At 43.6% G+C, this 19,174-nt stretch overlaps 1 protein-coding gene across 3 annotated transcripts; it reads right to left on the bottom strand.

Annotated features, from left to right (window-relative positions):
• Positions 1–931: 931 nt before the first annotated feature.
• On the bottom strand, positions 932–11,354 carry LOC306781787 (grainyhead-like protein 2 homolog). 3 transcript variants are annotated; one of them, XM_079274809.1, is made up of 15 exons: positions 11,195–11,354; positions 10,304–10,490; positions 9,778–10,179; positions 9,613–9,668; positions 8,370–8,526; positions 7,976–8,087; positions 6,800–6,894; positions 3,806–3,964; positions 3,602–3,659; positions 3,275–3,414; positions 3,088–3,125; positions 2,865–2,956; positions 2,676–2,761; positions 2,487–2,551; positions 932–2,092 (listed from the first exon to the last, which is right to left on the bottom strand). In XM_079274809.1, exons 1-15 carry the CDS (start codon positions 11,206–11,208, stop codon positions 1,978–1,980), a joined length of 1,776 nt encoding a protein of 591 aa, XP_079130935.1. In that variant the 5' UTR covers positions 11,209–11,354; the 3' UTR covers positions 932–1,977. The 3 variants fall into 3 exon arrangements, with proteins under 3 accessions (XP_079130935.1, XP_079130934.1, XP_079130933.1); XM_079274808.1 differs by having other exon boundaries at positions 2,865–2,953; positions 8,268–8,526; XM_079274807.1 differs by having other exon boundaries at positions 8,268–8,526.
• Between the last annotated feature and the right edge of the window lie 7,820 nt (positions 11,355–19,174).

Below are 19,174 nucleotides of genomic sequence, written 5' to 3' on the forward strand. Positions count from 1 at the left end.
TCAGTAAGATTCATCCTCCATCTGTACACATTATCATTGCATCCGTCCTGTAGCGGTCCAGAAATATGTCAGTCTGGGTCAAAGGTCACCAACATTGCAAAACTAGCAGTCAGTTGAGTTTGATCTCTGACCTGTCACACTGAACTAAAGCCCTTCGGTCCTGACAGGAACGCACTGACTTCTCCTCACACTCTGTGTGAATGCTGGCTGCTGAGAGGCGCTAACCTGGGCTCCTCCCTTCATTGGAGCAGCTGAAGTTGTGTGATGAATGAGTTGGGGATGTGGGTCAACATTTAAAAATCTCAATCAGCGGTTTTGAATGTTTTCATGAATTATAGATATGATTTAAAAGTTGTGTTAAACTCCTGATGTATGAAAGATGTTTGAATGTATGAATCAGGAGATAAAGAGTTGAAAGTGCATGAAATGTGGAACTGGCATAAGACTATTTCTCAAATAAGGCTTTTGCGATCGTTGATAAACACCTTTCAGAAGGATTCTTGGTTTTTTCACTGAAATGTCACCTCTATTTAAAGAAAGAAACAGAGGATGGCTCGCGTGACGCTCAGAGAGATCTGCCTTATTGCCTTTAATAAGAACAACTTTTGTGTTTCCAGGTTATGAAAAGTAAAAACCCAGAAGTTGGGCTGCAGAGGATATGGACCAAAATCCACTGATGAAGAACATATTAAGCATTTATAATTGCATTTGTTACCAAAAAGAATGGATAAAAAACCACCACAATGATTTTTTTTCAACCTGGTAACCAGAAATATGCTCTTGTTAGTGGTTTACATGATTTATAGATATTAGTAGCTGATTAACTGTTAATAAAGCCATTAATGACAAGCCTTTATAAAGGGTGCCTTATCAGAAAGTGGTAAAAAGCAAGACAAGTGACTGCTTATAAAACTATATTTATTGACTCATTCAAAAGACTGTACATGATGGTGCATGGAGCAAATGCAGGATGCTGAAGCTGTCAATGTGGTAAACACAGGCAGTAGGTTAGAAAAGAGCAATAAGCATTGGATTGTGTAAATGGATGCAGCAGTTGGGCCCCATAAGTCCCGAACTAATGTCCTTTATACTCACGTCTACAGTCTCTTCAGTGGAAGGAAAGGCAATAAACACATACACAGAGGAAGCCAAACAGTTTAACAGCATCCTGCAGACTCACTGTCTGCTTCCATAATGGTGCCTCAGCATGTGGTCACGGTCTGGGGTAAGTGGTATTTCACTGGAATCATTTAGTATGCAGTACATGTGGCAAATCAATGAAACAAAGATGGACAACCAGGAAAGATACGGGCAAGTTCATTTTGACTTCGAAGCATGACTGCAGTTTGAGACACATCTAAAAACATTATTATATACATACAAACCAATAAGCCATTCAGCTTGATAGGTTGAGTGCCAGCACAACATGTTGCATTGACTTGCTTTGAAGCAAGAAACTTTACATCAGATGAAGTGGTTTTAAAGCTTCCACCACGAGTAGGGCTAACGGGACAGAGGAAGCAAGCAGCAGTCCCTGCTGTTAATTCAATGAGGCCGCTGTGCGCCGTGTCGTCTTCTTCCTGTGAAACCACAGCAGGCTGGCTGGGTGCTTTGCGGTGACCTGGATAAAGGCCTCTCTTTTGAAGGAGCAAGTATTAACACGTTAACTCCAATCGGCTACTCGAGACTTCTGCGGGCAGTTAGCCAGGAAATATCATGGAAGTGTCCAAATCATGGACACTTCCATGAGTTTTCCTCCTACAGCAGGTCGTGTAGTAAACGGGCACTGCAGCAGGTGAGGTGAAGCTGGATTTTGCAAGGTGGAGCCGAACAGAGGCTCCTCCGAGGCCGCCCTCAAGGAACACATTTTGGCACCATCGTCTAATACTGCTAGCAACGTTCACAAGTGCTGCACGTGGCTGAAGCCGGGGATTACCGCTGACCCGCTGGTGAGCACAGCGCTGTGGCCGACAGCTGTCAGATTTCTGACAGAGTGACGCGCAAAGATTCTGCTGAGCCGTCAATAGCCAGGATGAAGGTGTCCTCGTTGGAGTAGTGCTGGATGATGTTGTCGTCCATGTTCACCAGGACCCTGAGGAAGACCGAACACGTCAACAGTCACGAGTGCCTGGGTCACTTGAAGGCGTGTGATCTGCATGTCACTTTAGCCATGCCAGCATCAATCTACGGATGGTCATTTCGGCCCAAAATAACAACTATTTAAAGCGGGCCAGTGTGTAGCGTTTACGGGTAGTATTGGTAATAATATAATATTATTAAGTATGTTTTCTTTAGTGTATAATCACCTGAAAAGAATATTTGATACACACATGCATGGTCCACTACGGACTCTGGCGATCCCCCTGCCGCTGTGAAGTGGTTTTCTGCTTTTGTGCCTCAACAACTTTTTTGAAGCCTCTTAGACGTTAGCGTTTAGCTCAGCCCCACGGTGCCTCTGTACAGCCTCAATAGTTTGACTCACTCACCCTTTTTTGCTTTTTTGGTAGATTTTGACCATCTTTGCAATAGGTACTGCATATTTCTCTGAGATCTGTGGAACACAGAAGAAAACAAGTGCATTTGTAACACGTTGAAGCACCATGAGGTACTAAATGTATCATTACTATTCCTTGTGTTTGTGTTGTTTCAGAGTAAAGCAGCTCATCAACACTCACTGCCTCCATCAATGCCTGTAGGGTTGGAGTGCGCAGCATTAGGGCATCAAACACTTCATCACTCTCCTTCCTCACATACAGCAGAACTGATGAGGAAATGGAATCGACAAGGCATTCAAATCCATTCAGTTAAATAATACTGTATGAGACCAAAACCCTGTAATGAGAGACAACCCAACATTTACCAACCTTTGCTCTCCTCTTCCACTTTGGACTTCTTGGGCTGAGGTGGACGGACGTCTTCCTCAGAGGCAGATGACGGCCTTTTCACAAGGACACTTCTGAAACACACACAGTCGTCATCAACATCATCAACAACATTTAAAGGGAAAATTACTGGAACTCTAACAAGTGGATTTTCGACGTGGAGATCATCAAACCAGAGGCGTGAACAGAACAGTGTGATACTAACCCATCTCTGGAGCCCTCTTCAGTGTTGAAAGCAAACACCTGCAGATGGAGTAGAAAGGCAACATGAGGTACACTGCAGGACCAGTGTGTGTGTGTGTGTGTGTATGTGTGTGTGTGTGTGTGTGTGTGTGTGTGTGTGTGTGTGTGTGTGTGTGTGTGTGTGTGTGTGACAGGGAGGGGTCCCTCACCTGCCCGGCTCTCTGCATGTTTCCAAAGTAGACGTCAGGAATGAAGAGGACAGGCTGGGAGTCCAGGTCCATCATGGTTTTGAACAGCATGCTATCAGCCCTCCTGCAGGGAGAGGTCAGCCCTGTGCTGCCATTTTTCCCTAACCCAGAGAGAGAGTGTGAACTCAGCATCTGTTGCCAGGCAACCACTCCAAGTGCAGATTTGATTACATTTCCCTGGCTTCCATTGATTTTAAATCAAGCTCACAAACATTATTTCTATACGTGATGTACATGTGAAGTATATGTAATTCATACTTCATTATTTAGCCAAACGAATGTTTTTACCTTTCATCCTCTTCCTGAGCTGCTTCTTCTCCTCATCTCGAAGCTTCCTCTCAGCGCCCTGCAAAAAGATGAAAGGCGTTGACGGGACAGAAAAGACAAGAGTCTGCTCAAAGACAGTCAGCGTAAAGCAAAAAACAACAAAAGTTGATCAAAGTGGTCCTGAGCAGACCAGAGAACTGACTTGTGCCAGCAGGACATCCTCACCTTGTCACAGAAGACCTTGATCTGAGCGAAGGCCCTGTGGATGGGCCTGCTGCTGCAGCTGTTGTAGCTGTAGGTGTCGATCTGGATTATCAGAGGCATCCCCTTCACGCCCTTCTGCGAAGAGAAGTCTGTGCTCAGACAGTTTGCAGAGATGAAGACCTAGGAAGCAGAAAGAAGTCAGAAAATGTCTGGAGTTTACTTACAACAAGCTGAGTGACAGATGATACGTCGTGGTGCACCTGTTAAATGGAATGCACTGCAATGAACTCTTGATTTAGAGGACGGTGTGTTTGGCGTGCAGAAATACTGAACTACTCTTCGCTACCACATCACGCCGTCCCGGAGCTAAATAATGGAGCAGAGCTGCTGAATCATTTAACAGCTTGTGAGAGGGAAAAAAGGAAATTCACAAAATTTCATCCAAGTTCCAGTACAGTCGCAAAACTTATCTAAACCATGACGTTTACACGTTTAATGATACTAATGGTTATATTTGCACCTTCAGCTGCATGACGGAACAGACTCCTGCTATGATTGATGATGATGCCAAAACATCTAAACCAACATAGACTCCTGATGAACAGGTCCGACCGCCTGAGCAACAGGTCGGCGGAGACGGATAACGGTAGAGATTGCTCACCGCGGCTCAACAGCAAATGTTCCCACTACACGGCATCAGCTGCATCGTGCCTGGACCTGCAGAGGTGAGGGCTGATTGCTGGAAAGGCCTGAAGCACACTTGAGCCTCCTACACACCTCCACAGACCCACACCTCCACAGACCCAAGCCATTTCATTTCCTCCAGAAGCGCTGGACGTGTTGCTGCTAGTGTGTGTGTGTGTGTGTGTGTGTGTGTGTGTGTGTGTGTGTGTGTGTGTGTGTGTGTGTGTGTGTGTGTGTGTGTGTGTGTGTGTGTGTGTGTGTGTGTGTGTGTGTGTGTGTGTGTGTGTGTGTGTGTGTGTGTGTGTGTGTGTGTGTGTGTGTGTGTGTGTGTGTGTGTGTGTGTGTGTGTGTGTGTGTGTGTGTGTGTGTGTGTGTGTGTGTGTGTGTGTGTGTGTGTGAGCGCCCACACTGAGCTTTCAAACGCCTTCCTAAAAAGAGAAAGGTTCACGAGGGCACCGGTAAGTGGCTGTTCGGTTCCATCCTCTCAACCAGGCACAAACAAACAAACAAACACAACAAAAAACACACTCATGCAGCAGGAAGCAGCTCATCTCCCCTGCAAACACATTCCACGCTCCCATTACAATGAGGATGAGGAGTGTTGCTTGGCAACAGCAGAGCCAGGCCAAAACAAAATAATAATAATAATAATAATTTGCACCAAAAATAACAATTTGGACGTCAGCGTCTTCAGAGCCTGATTGGACATCCAATTAGGTTTTGGAGAACCTAAATGTCTCGGTGACAAACAGTCTCCACCTCTTCCACATGTGTTCCAGCAGGCTCTGGGTCTGTGTGGGGGCTCAGAGGACCGGCAGTGTGCAGCAGCGAGGCTGATAACCATCATCTGGTTTCTGACAGCATAGCCAAGCACTGACATCCACAATCAACACAACCAGAGCCTCACCCTGCTCAGCCACCAGCATTCAATCCTCGCACTGGAATATTCTGGTGAGGCTTTACGTATATCATAATATTCAAAATGATCTTGGACAGATCCTGGCATATGAATGCCTTCGGTATCGGAAGCGTTCTAGTTTCCAATTGTAGTCCGATTGCCCGACCGCGTTGGAGCGTGCTTTGGTTCAATGTGGGTTAAAAAGTTTGTGCGGAGAGCAAAAGTGGCTGAGTGCATTGGCTGAAATGCAATATGGGAATCCACCGGCTACAGTCCGACAATGATTTGGCTTTTTTTATTCGTTTAAAAATGTGCTTGTTAAACTGGCTACTCGTGAAACAATCCGAAGTTAGACATCGTCTCTCAACTCCAGGCTGGCGTCTCAAGTTGCTAATCGGAGTGTAAACAACGGCCGCCGCACGGGAAAGGAAGTCTTGGTCAGGGTATCTGATGAAACACCAGAAATATTGGCCCTTGCCCCCAGAGGCTAAATTGTCATCAGACCAATAGCCAATGGGTGATGAGATTGAGTTACAAATACCTGTAAAGTGCCCAGTGGGTCACCATAGCTATTTCACTTGATTGTTTGCCAAATTTGATGGTAGTCCATCTTATACTTGTGGAGACATTTCACTCAAAACCAAATATGATGACACCAGAAGAAAAGTCATAAAAAGGATCCCTCCCCCCTAATCACCGGAGAGCTGCTCGGTGAAACACAGCAAGCGGCAACAACCAGTGTGAAGAAGATGGAATGTGTGAAGAGTTCCTGTTTTAACTGCAGGTGTACAACAAGCGTGTTCTTTTGTGAGAGGCAACATCAGGCTTGACTCAACCATTGCTTTCCTAACTTTGTAAAACTAAATGTAGTAAATAAATACAATAATATAAATGCATTGAATTGATGCAGCTATTTGAGCCAGCATCGCTGCATCTCTAACCGGAACACACTAACAACAAGGAAGTGTGGAATGAAGGTTTGAGCCAAACATTAAATATTTATCCACAAACCCATGAAGCTGCAATTACCTCTCTCACAATGAGGCTGTTTGTGGAGTTCTCATCAACAACCTCCTCCTGGGCCCAAAACACCCTGAGGGTGGGCTGCTGCTGTGTGTGTGTGTGTGTGTGTGTGTGTGTACCTTGTTTGCCAATTGTCTTTATCCAACTGGCCACCTTTACAAAAAGGGGGGGGGGCATATGCTCCAACTATTCTGTGGTTTCATGGAGCAAACTTCCCCACAAGTGGCTATGAGTTTCGTACTGACAAAAGGAAAGAAAGAAATATGACCAAACTGAGTTGACTGCTTGAGTGGGTGTGTCAGTGAAGGTAGAAGAACAAACAGTGCGAGCTGTGTCACTTGGCATTGTCATTTCCTGCTTTGACTTAAGACAGCACCCCGCCCCGCCCGTTTCCTCTGTTGCTTTTGTACCTGAGCTTCTTCGCTGACGTCCCATGTGAAGGAGACGGCGTTGAAGGCAATTTCTTCCACGTTCCCGATGGTGTTGAAGCTCTCCTTGTAGTCGGCTGCAGATGCAAAGTGAAGATCAGAGAAAACCGTTTCAGTGGGCGTTTTGTGTCAGCGCTAATTTTAACATTTCATTCTTTTTTTTTCAAAAATACAATACAACATTACAAGCAACAAAGCAAACATTTTGAATCCCTAAGGATACACTCAGGCATGATTAGCATTTTATTGTTGTAACTGGCCATGGTGGAACTACTACTTTATATACTTTTGGGCAGTTTAGTCCGCTAGTAGTACTTTTTATTTTTTTTACTTTTCTCAAATTTCTGCCTTTCTTTGTGACGATATTGGACCTTGAACACCTCATTTAATTAAACAAACCTGAGAGTCTGCTGGAACTGCTCAAAACTCAGACACTCATAGATATTTCTTATAAAGGGGTCACAGGCCTAAAAGGTTAGAAACCACTGGTTTAATTTACAACGCATTCATTTAGAAGTTTATCTCACATACAGTGTCTACATCATAATCTGGAAACTTTTCCCCCGTGTAACCAAATTGCCAACAAATCAAGTTCCAAATTAGTCAAAACAATGCCACACTGCTCTTGTTACCTCCTAAAACGTCTCATCACATTTATGTGTTTATTCCCACCCACACACGTCAGGTTACAGATTTCACCATGATGCTGGCATGAACTTGCCACAGACAAACCCACCATGGTGTCTGACATCTCTGCCTCATTCCATGGAGTTTCCAACCACAGGTTGAGGCCTGTCTGTTGCTGATGGGACAGGATATGGCTCCAGTCCAGGCCTCCGCCTATTTCTCCTGTTAACGACTATGCAAATGAAACCCATTGGCTGTCTATTCACAGCGCTCCTGTGGGAATCCAGGCTTGACAGTTATTCAAATTGAGTCGGGGTTAACCTCGGGATATGTGGCAGGATCCTCCAGGAGGCTCCTGCAGGTTTGCCACCTGCTTACTCTCTCCTTTTTTTAACTCTGTAGTTTTGTGGAGCTTAGGTGTCTAAATATCGATATCCAAGTGTGTATCTGGGCCTGATCCTATTCCACCTGCAAACCCCCATCAGGGGCCATGGATGTAGCAGGCAGACTTGATGACAATAATCATCTTACCAATGTCCAGGACTCTCTGTTTGGCAGTGTGCTGACGGGAGTGCCAGTATTTCCAATTCTTCAGCTGCTCGTCTCTGCACTTGTCTTCCCCAAAGACGACCATGATAACACTCTGAAGTAGAAGCGAAGATATACAAAATATATTACAGTATAACCAGGTCCAAGCAGAGTAAAAATGAATCAAAAGCTATATTACATTTCAGAGTGTAACAAGATGTCACGCTACCCGACAACAAGCTAAATGTAGAACCCTCAACCTCTACCTCTCCATGAACTACGGCCCCTCCCTCACCTGTACAATACTGTCCCGCTGCCGCTCAGAGCCTCCCATGGTGCATTGCTCATTACGGGACGGGCCCCCATTGGGCCCCCGTGACGTGGTCGGTCCACTCACCCGCACTTTGCCTCTGGGCTGACGTTGGGACGATGTGAAGCCGGCCTTCGACAGTCTCAGAGCATAGAACTGGCCCCGGTTCAGGTAAGCCATGGGTCCTTCTCCCTGCCACGGCCGCAGCGACATGCTGGCCTCCAGACAGTACTGGAAGCTGCCACTGTGAGTGAGATATATATATATATATATATATATATATATATATATATATATATATATATATATATATATATATATATATATATATATATATATATAGATATAGATATAGATATAGATAGATAGATAGATAGATAGATAGATATATATATAGAGATATATATATATAGATATATATATATAGATATATATCTCTATATATATATATAGAGATATATATATAGAGATATATATAGAGATATATATATATATATATATATATATATATATATATATATATATATATATATCTCAATATCTCATTCACAGTGGCAGTGACATATATACACACAATTATTATTATTTATTTGTTTTATTGAGTAAATTGAGCTTGAGAAGAAGAACTTGTTCTAATGGCTCTAAACAAACTGGTTCTTGTAACTATTTATCAAAAGTATGCAACAGCACAACTTCTAAATGATAGTTCTGGTTGCATGTTTCTTATTGTCATCAAATACCATGAAAAGATCAAACCAACAATCAATGTATCTACGAACAAGTATTATGTATCCAAATCGTGGTGTATCTTAGTCCTTGGTGCCATAGAGCTCTGACCGAAATAAAAAGAGAACACATCATCATATGTTCCTTCATGACCATGAACACACTCACACAGTTTCCTTTTTTTGTTTTGACTCTATCCGACATACAGAGTCTTGCTGCCTTACAGTAAATTCTCACGACAGCAAATGTGCATTAATCCAACTGAAAATAGTCCCCAACAAACAGCATTCACTCCTGTGAGTAAAACAAACTCCAGTGCCCAGCTATGTTGAGACTGAGGCTTTCGTTTAAAAGAATGAATCTACATTGATGTGACCCAGGTTAAGAGAGTTCTTGCTCAGAAGGAAGGAATGGGCTTGAGGCGGCGAGCCACAGAAAGGCTGGGGAAGTCATGAAGTGAGACACAAACTTGGTTTTGATCTTAAAAGTGTCAACAAGGACACACACTTTGAAGATTGCCAGCCTTATCCTTGAACATCTGATAAACAAACCCAAAGCATATGTATGTTTAATGGTTTCCCTCATCTGTGAGTTTTTAACTTACGTTGGTGGGCTGTGGTGGGACTCATCAACTCCTGAGGAGGGACTCCTGTGGTACATCTGATAAAGAAAATATATGCAACATATAATGCAGGACTGTCACTTATGGAGCAAACGTGAACCCGCCATACAAAGCAAGACATCACCCCTCTTGTAGAACAAGTCTCACCTCTCCTTCTACAGCGTCCTCATATGTGCTGTCTGGAGTGCCTCTGTGTTCATCTTTCAAGCACCCGGCGTGGGACAAATCATAGTGGCTCTGCTCGTAAGCCATCCTCATCTCCTCTCTGGGCTCCTCTCGGTACAACCTTCCAGATGTCTGGCCCTCTGTCTTGACCAGAGCCAGAGCCGCCCCACCTCCACCTTTACAATCTCCTCCTCTGGGGTCTCCATACCTGGAGCCCTGATGTTCTGCAGCGGTGTTGTTGTTTCGGGAGAGGTTGACGGGCATGGATCTGAGAGCGTGAAGTTGGTAATCTAGAATCTCCAGACTACCGCAGTTCTCAGGGCCAATCGGAGGAGGCTCTGTGGGTTTAACACCGCTTGAGGCACATCTCCTCTCTCTGGGAACCTGACAAGGTTATAGCAAATACAACAACAACAAAAAATTGAACTGAAACAATCTGAAAACATTATGCGGGAATTGTCTTTATTATATCATAATGTCATTGGCTGCAATGTCAAGCTTTCCACACCTTGTAGTAGTCGTACAGCAGTCCCAGGGCTGCTGCGCTGTCTTCGTCTCCGTTGATGCTCATCATGGCCTTGGTGGCAGCGGTCAGCGGGTTCTCCAGGTAGCTCCTCCAGGCTTCGTCCTCGCTGCTCGGCACTCTGCGAGAGGGCACCAGCACGTCGTTGGGTACCACCACCACCAGCCGTTTACTGGGAGGACGAGGGGGTAATGGGAAGAGACGACAAGCCATGTTGTTACTGCAAAGCCAATCTGTCATTAACAGAAGCCGCGTCTGCCAAGCCGCCGCGTCTGCCCCAGGCGGTTTCTCACCAAACGTCAACTTCATTTGCCCGGTACGTGTGTGTTCATGTAAGTTCACTCCTGTATGCCACATTTAAATAACTCAACTGTACTGGTTCAATTCTGAAAATGTCAGAAAGCTGACATAAGAGTTATTTCTAAATATGTCATTTTTGAGACATCATTCAGAGAGGATGGTAAGAAGGGCACACGTTGAACAATATTTCAATATAATATTTACACACGCACACACACACACACACAGACACACACAGATATTTATAGTGAAACAAAACATTTTGCAATAATAATAGTGCATACAAAAACAGTAACGCTTAACAAGACCTCATTAAATTACAGTAATGGTTCTCCTATTACACAATCACTATGATATTACCAGCATATTCATTTAGGATATTTCTGAAATTCACCCAAATCAAATAGATGTTGAAGGCACCTATAGAAATGATGTAGTTTCTCAATGAGAAAGCCTGTTATGCCTATGTGTAAAACAACTATGAAACCAAAGATATACGAAATATTTTTAAGCACGTAAAAATTGAAGTTAAACTGACGAGCGTTATTCCTCGCAGTAATAATGACTTGTTCTCACCTGTCCAGGTCCATGTTGCCTACAGGACTCTCCGCTGTTTTCTAGGACTAGCTTGAGAAACTGGACTTTCTAGTTAGTGCAGGTAAGCTTGCGTGGGAGAGTGACAAAACTAGGCGTGCAAGAGGCTGGCTCTATTTAACCTCTCAGTCAAAACACCCAATGAAATCCTCTGTAACCTTGCGCACTAAGGTATATTTCGGATGCCTGTGATGTCAGGTAAAAATTGAGGCTACGCTGACTACAGAAAAAATAAGCTACGTTTCTTGGACGTGCAAGGTTTCGATCCTGTTTGGCAAAGTTCGTAATTTAAAGAGATTGGTAATGTATACTGCTGCCATCTGCAGCAGCCGCACAGGCAGGATAAACAAGGAAACGAAAATTGCATGGCTGATTGGATGGATGTTTCTACACAGGTGGCGTAGTCGTTCCTCCATTGGTGAACGAGGAGGGGAGGGGGCGTGGCCTTCAATGAGTGAAAAGCGGCCACGCCGATATTGAAATTCAGTTTCAGCGTTTTGTTGTGCTCTGGAGGCGTGAGCAACAAAGTAATGTGTGACAACATGCATTCTTCAAGCTCAGTTGGGCCACGGACACTATGTGGCAGATAATCAGAGGTAAAGGGATTTTTACTGGTAACCCCTCCCTCTAGTTGATGATGAGACTTAAAGAGTTAAGTGTTAAATGTATGATAAATATAGTGAACAGGAAAAGAGTGCCTGTAGGTTTAAGGTTTGTGATACATATGCTTATATGCCAGACAAATATTGTCTCTATCATCATGATATTGTACAGCTGTTAATATGCAGCAAGAGGAAAGTATAGTAGTTGGTGTGAGTAAACTTAGCCTTATTGTTGTCTGTACCGTGACACCTTGTGGTAGGCATTTCAATTTGCACCATGCAGACCGAAAATGTTACTCAGATATGTATTCCACAAATGTGGTTGGCCATGCGCATTGATTTTAGAAAGATGTTTTGTATCGGTTAAGTGCTAATATACGCTCATAAAACTTGGTGCATTCGTATTTCGTATTATGTGATTGTTTTTTGAAGCCTTTCCTGTTGCAAGAGAGGATGGAGCTGATGCTGCCTTTGGGTGTTGTCAGGAATGTTCACATCCAACCCATATCCCTACATCGCCGAACGGTTCTCTCGGGTTCCACTGACAACACATGAAGGCAGCACAGTGTAGGTTGTGGGCAGGCGCATTAGCGCGGTGTTTCTTGAATTTCATTTTGTGGGAATACGTTTATTTTCACTGGTAAGGCATTTAAAAAATATGTAATTTGACTCGTAATGCCTTTACATTAGTGATGGCGAGATGAAGCCTCATGAGGCATCGCAACACTTCAGCCAATTGGTTCGAGAAAGGGTTCATTACTCGAAGCTTCATGTGCACACGATACCACCTACTGGCCAAGTGTATAATCACAGGCAGCTGTATCTGAACCACATAATGTGATGCATTGAATTTTTGTGTCTGTTATGGCTGTTGGGAATGACGGAATTACAAAAATGTATGACCAAATAATTTCTGTACATAAATTATGACATATGTGCATAATAAAATATTTTTTTAATGTGTTCTGTGTGTGTACATTTTCCCAAAATGGTAGTATCATATGATATGGCAGGTTGTGTAATGATGTTATTATGTCACTTTAGGAAAATGGCATGGGCTTAAGCAGGCAGAGGACAGTGAAAGTGCTTGTGGAACTAGGAAGAGGGGACTGAATATGCTTGTGGAACTTGGACAGTGATGTACAGGACACGGGACATTTTATTCATTTTTATTCAGAAATAACAGTTTCTCAACAGTTTTTGGTTTTAAACGATTCCTTTTTTTTGACACAACCTCTCCGGCCTTTGAAAACACCCTTTCACAGGGTACAGAAGATGCTGGCGTGCACAAAAACGCAAGAGCAAGTCTATATAAATTTGCATACAGGAATTTTTGCCTCTCCCAGTACTCCAGAGGCTTTTCCAGCCTGCTTATATTTGGCTCGGAAAGGTAGCGCTGGACCTCCACAGTGGCATCTGCTGTTACATTTTGAGTCTTCCGTGCCTCCATGACGCTGGTGTCTAAACCAGTGATTCTTAACCATAGGGCCGCGGCCCATGATTGGGCCGCGAGCGCCACCTAGAGGGCCGCGAAAAACTTTCAGTTTTGCACCTGTGGGCCGCGAGGGCCGCGGGACCGCATTGATCAATTGAAGACACCAGAGATATCACTGTTATCCATGAGACGGTCAGTTACAATACAGCTTCCCACCACATGGTGGCGGTAATGCGTCAGTCTGTTGTTTAACAAGCTGCAATAAGCAGAAGAAGACACTCAGCTAGCCGCTAGCCGCTCGCCTGTAGCGAAAGTTATGGATAAGTTATTAAAAAGAAAAAATGAACACGACAGTGGTGCCATACCCCCCAAAAGTCTAAATGTGTGCGCAAGTAGAACCCTGACTTTCTTAAATACGGCTTTGTGAACGGAGGCAACGAGGCAGAGCCGAGTGCTCAGTGTGTGGAATGTGAGCTAATGCTATCAAACGAAGCACTGAAGCGTTCAGAAATAAAGCGACACGTAGCGACGAAACATCCAACGCTCATGGGAACGTCTGCTGGGCTTCTTGTTGTGTATGCAGGTTTACATACACATGATAATAAATGTCTTTGTGATCATCACATTCTATCATCTCATTTATTGAACAAGGGTTTTGCCTGTTCAACACCGGCATCCTCGATCCCCTCCCCTTCCGGTCCTACGGCTTGTTTGCGCAAATACGTCACAAAACATGTCCGTGTTTGGTATCCCAGCATGCCCAAAATCCTCATCCTTGCAAAGAAATCATCGATTTTCTTTCATTTCTTATGGTTTCTCCACAAAAGGAGCCCACACACACTGTCCAAAGTCGCCATAACCGCTGCAAGTCGTATCTTGCAGCATTTCGACGGAAAAAGACACATTACAGACCCGACAACGTGCTAGCGGATGTTACCATGGAGCTCCTGCCTTCAGAAAACGCTAGTACTTATAGTACAAACCTTATCCTCCTCTTCCGTAACCCGTCAACCAACGTTTGCGTAACTGAGCTATTCTCATTCTCGTTCGTGCGCTCGGTCTCAGCCATTAAGCACAGGAAGTGCGCTACTCACACACCATGTCTTCGACCATATATACATAGTTTTTGCAATTTGCAAAGGCTTATAATAAAAGTAAAATAATATAATATCAAAATATAAAGGGAGAAACACCTTTAGTGTGTCAGAATATCATGTGGTTACCATGTGTCCATTTGGGTCTCCAAATGTCCTTTTAGAGCTCCGCCTGGATCTCTTCATGGAAGAAACTCTGTAGAATGGTCATACTTTGTCCAATCTTCTTCAAATTTGAGGCAGTTGTTCACTGATAGTGTAGTTACAGCCCTATACTGTCCTTTACCTGTACAGATACAGCCACCGGCAGTTATTTATACTGAAACATACTTTTTTATTTTATGCGGACAAAAATCTTAAATTTTTACTGACTCTGAAGGCCCACTGCTCTGTTTCTGTATGACCTACAGGTTGTCTGACACTTTTGATGCATATAGTCAGAGTGGGCCCCGGGACACTTTGTACTTGAAAAGTTGGGCCCCGAGGTCAAAAAGGTTAAGAACCCCTGGTCTAAACGATGCCACAGTTTGCTACCTAAGAGGAAACCACAGATCACGTTACTAAGTGTTCTCATCGGAATAATCAATCTCAAAATGTAAAATAATAGATTACCTCCTGTGACATCATGAGAGGTGGAAGCCTGGGGGATTTCCTCTCTGCTTTGTTTTGACCGTATAATGGTGGCACACTCGGAGGTCAGTCGTTTTATTGCTTCGGTGGCTTTTGTTTGGCTGAAAAATCCTATTACTTTAAATCGGGATCCAGTTTGGACACAAACGCCCTGAATCCAACATCATCCACAATACTGAAGGGCTGTGTGTCCTTCACTATCATGGAGACGAGGGCTTCATCCAGCTCTTGTTTTCTGGTGGCTGGTTAAAAGAGAATAAATACAGTGTCTGTTACCTGTCTTTATTTGCACAATAAACAAAAGTGAACAGGGAAAAATTGTGATGGTGCATTTGTAATATTGTAATGACTTACAATGGCGAGGTGAAGCTCCAGTTTCCTCCTTATTCTCATGCAAGGCACGGTAATGCCTTAGCATGGATGAGGTGTTGTTATTGTACCCCAACTCCTTGGAGCACAATAAACACCTCACCTTTGAATAAAATAAGAAACTGTGAAAAATACAGTTCTTGATAAGCAAACCTAATGTGTCTGAAATAGAGTTAGCTTTAGCTTACCTTATTAGGAGTTATCAAATCAAAGTGTTCCCACACAGGAGAAATCCTCCTCTTCCTAGCTGGCTCCATCTTATCACCGATCCTTCTCTCCTCACTCTCCTAACTCTCCAAACTATCTCTCTCTCTCTAAACTCTCCAAACTATATAAACGCTATCCAAACTCTCTCTCTCTAAACTCTCCAAACTATCCAAACTATCTCTCTCCAAACTCTCCAAACTATATAAACGCCATCCAAACTATCCAAACTCACAACTCTCCACCAACAACCCACATTTTGAATGGAGCCTGCGTGGTTTATATTGCTGTCAAACCTCTCGGCAAAATCTGAACCACTTCCCGAAGCAGTCACGTGGTACAGCCGGGCAGCGAGGCTTCGGACGTCATCATGTTTGGCTCCTCCCCTAAATGAAGCAAGCCTCGATACGCGCTTCAAGGAAACGCCCCCTCCATTACTCGACACACGCTTCGAAGCGTCGGCACATCTCGTAACATCACTACTTTACATCTTAATATCTATTAACATTCCATTTTCTGCGTGTGTTCCTCCAAACTATTCTAACGTTAACGTCACCTAACCTAGCGTGAGCGATAGCTACCGGCTAACAGAATGCTTGCCTCTTGATTAAGTTAGTTTCCTTTAACATTATATGTATTCTACAGATGGACTTAAATATGCGAGTTGTGTGTCCCCAAGGCGACCTTGTCTTCCACATTATCCATTTGCAACCGTCGCTCTTAAAACCAGATGGTCAGTTGGCTAACGCCACTGCTAAACCAGTCAGAGATAGCGTTAGTTAGCCGCACGAGAGCGATGCATGGCGCAGACTGAACTGACGTCACCCGCAGTGCTCGTGGGTGGATGGCATTTGAATGTCACGTCAAAAAGGTTGCTGAGTAAGTTTACATAAAGTCACAAGCAGAGAGGGAAATGGGTAACGCCACTCGATCCTTTCTCAGACCGTTGTTGGAGTTATTTATGACTGCCTCCAGTGTTTTGACAGAGTAACAGTCCCTCCCTCGTCAAAAGCAGTTAAAAACAAACTTCTTACACAATCATATCACTGACCTAGTTATAGTATTATATCCGTTACAGCTATGACATCTGCAGTCAGATTTTCTTTGGGGAGATTTCCAAGTTAATTGCCTCATCCCTGTGACCCAAAAAAAGTGGCAATTAACCTCGTTCTTAAAGATATTTCACAACCATTGCATTTTGAAGTCTATTGATCCTATAGTCGTCAAGGTTGCTTCATCTGAAGTCTCCACTGGTGTAACTGCTTCGTGTTTCCAGTTGCTCCGTCTTTCATCCCCCTCTGTGCTTCACGTTTTCCTTTCCACCCTCTTCTCAGGGGGTTTCTAGGTTTTATAGTCTTCCTCAGTTTATGGCTCATCACCTTCTCTATGGTGCTGTAGTGATCAAATTCCTGTATCATTTCTTCAGGTCTAGCATCAGATATGACCCGTGGGCACCAGAAGTTCCGGTCCCAGCAGAAGAATGCCAAAAAGCAGGCAGACATCAAGCAGAGCAAAGGCCATGACCAGAAGGCAGCGGCTGCTTTAGTATACACGTGCACTGTGTGTCGGGTATGTGCTTAGGCGGAAAAAACGGAACATACAAGTTTTCTCTTATGAGCTCTTGGTTTCATTTAACCATTACCGCAGGCAAATGAGTCTCATGCGCCTCATGGTCACACCCTCTTCAGTGAATGTCCAGATCACAGGTATGAAAGTGGGCAAAACGTGCTTCATGAAGTCTTTTTCTGCACGTTCCTCTTATTCCTACCTCCACCTCTGTCTGTGTTCACTGCTGAAATGCACTGTTCGTCTCTGTAAGCGATGACGTTTTAAATTACATCGGGGATAGATATGAGCTGATATGCTAACTCATGCTTTACTTCCTCAGTACATCCTTTTTGATTAACCGCTCACCAGGAAAGGTGACTAGTTACATGTATGTCACCTGTAAGTAAATGCAGATTTTAAAGTAATCTGTTGTCCCAGCGATCACTGACAACCAGCCTATCGCATCATCATCTGTGAAGGTAGCAGCTCTGAAGGAGTATGAGCAAGTTGCCGTTGTGGTGGTGTACTATGCGTCTTGACCCGTCAAGTGACCTTGTTTCGAAAGACCAGATTTCCACCTCTTATGGTGCGATCGGTGTACCAGGGCTAACGGATACAATTTCATGAGAACGTATCTTGTTTATCAATTCAATTTTTATTTGTGTGGGTTTTGTCTGTCAAAATGTATATTTTCTATTTTTTGCTTTTTTTCTTGCCCACACTTTCACAGACACAAATGCCCGACCCCGAAGACCCTTTAGCAGCACTTTGACAGAAAACCTCCAGAGTCCTCCAGAGTCCTCCATGCCCCCGGAGTTGGTCGGTGTGGAGGCGTAATAGATTCACCTCTCGTCCAGTAAGACCGATGGGGCTTATTCCTCATGCTACCGAATTTAGTTCTTGATATACGAGTGTTTAATGTAGGGTTGTTACTGTAACTGCCTTCCCGCGGTCTTTTTGCCAAATGGGATTTTTTTACAAAACTATCCTCCCTATTGAGAATTCGATCTGGGGCCAGCACTGAGGGTAGACACACAGCAGACAGCTACCCTCTTGTGCCAAAAATATAACTGTTTTATCTTATGATTGTATGCAATATTTCCGTCTCATCGCTTCAAAACATTCTGCTCAAAAGACCAGCTTGTCCATGAACTCTTCCGTCACCTCAGGGCTCACACTGTTTCAGTACAAGGTTTGGATTTGGAAGAAAAAGTCAAATTGGCACAGATGAACAAAGTAGTAACACTAAGATGATAATTGGAAGTCATCTGCATCCAACTCCAACGTACTGTGAAAGCCATTGTGGATTTTTGAAAGGAATTTGTGATGTGCTGGGGTTGAGCTCATATTTATACTTCATTCAGAATGACTCTGGAGTTCATAGTGTGCTTGGAAAGGGCTTATTCAAAACCACTAATATTGTGTTCTTTTAAGTAGATTTACATTTACCTCCAGTCTGCACTGATTTATTTTACCTTGCCTGGACATTTTTTAAATCTAGGATTTTGGTGAGAATATATTGTGCTACACTGATATTTTTATGTATGTCTAGTTCATGACCACTGTGTAGCTTTCTCATGTGCAACTCGTATCACAAACCTTCCATGAAACTATTCCCCCCCCCTATTTTCGTACAGCATGAAGCAGTAATATCATCCTTCACCTCGTGAGAAGCTGACTGTTGAGTGAAATGGGGGGGTGAAGAGACAAGTTTGTACAGGGTGTTGTAAATGATTCTCCCAACGATATCCTCGTATCCTCCCGGTTAGTCATAGTAATAAGTACGTGGCATAATGGTGTGCACCACTGTGGTATACGATAGTCATTCAGTTCAACACTATTGTGTTTTGCAGTGCAACCTGTCTCACTGTCATCTCCATGGCATCTGTGCACAAGTACACTCAACGTATTTAGACTGAACCTACATTGAAAGTCTGCGTTACACTGTGAGTTAGCTTTGGGTCTTATTTTTATAGTTTCTCCTGGCATGGTAACAGACAGATTTAATTTAAACTAAATAACTATTTTCAATACATTTGGACCTGCTGGTCATTAACCATGTTTTTACTTTTGTAATAAT

Source organism: Melanostigma gelatinosum (assembly GCF_949748355.1).
Source record: "Melanostigma gelatinosum genome assembly, chromosome: 9".
In the NCBI taxonomy this organism is placed as follows: Eukaryota; Metazoa; Chordata; class Actinopteri; order Perciformes; family Zoarcidae; genus Melanostigma; species Melanostigma gelatinosum.

Coding starts and splice junctions, on each gene's coding strand:
- LOC306781787 (XM_079274807.1), bottom strand. Junction 9,669..9,777: donor AGGACGCTGTAGAAGGAGAG/GTGAGACTTGTT, acceptor TTTCTTTATCAG/ATGTACCACAGGAGTCCCTC. Junction 8,088..8,267: donor AGCGGGACAGTATTGTACAG/GTGAGGGAGGGG, acceptor CTTCTACTTCAG/AGTGTTATCATGGTCGTCTT.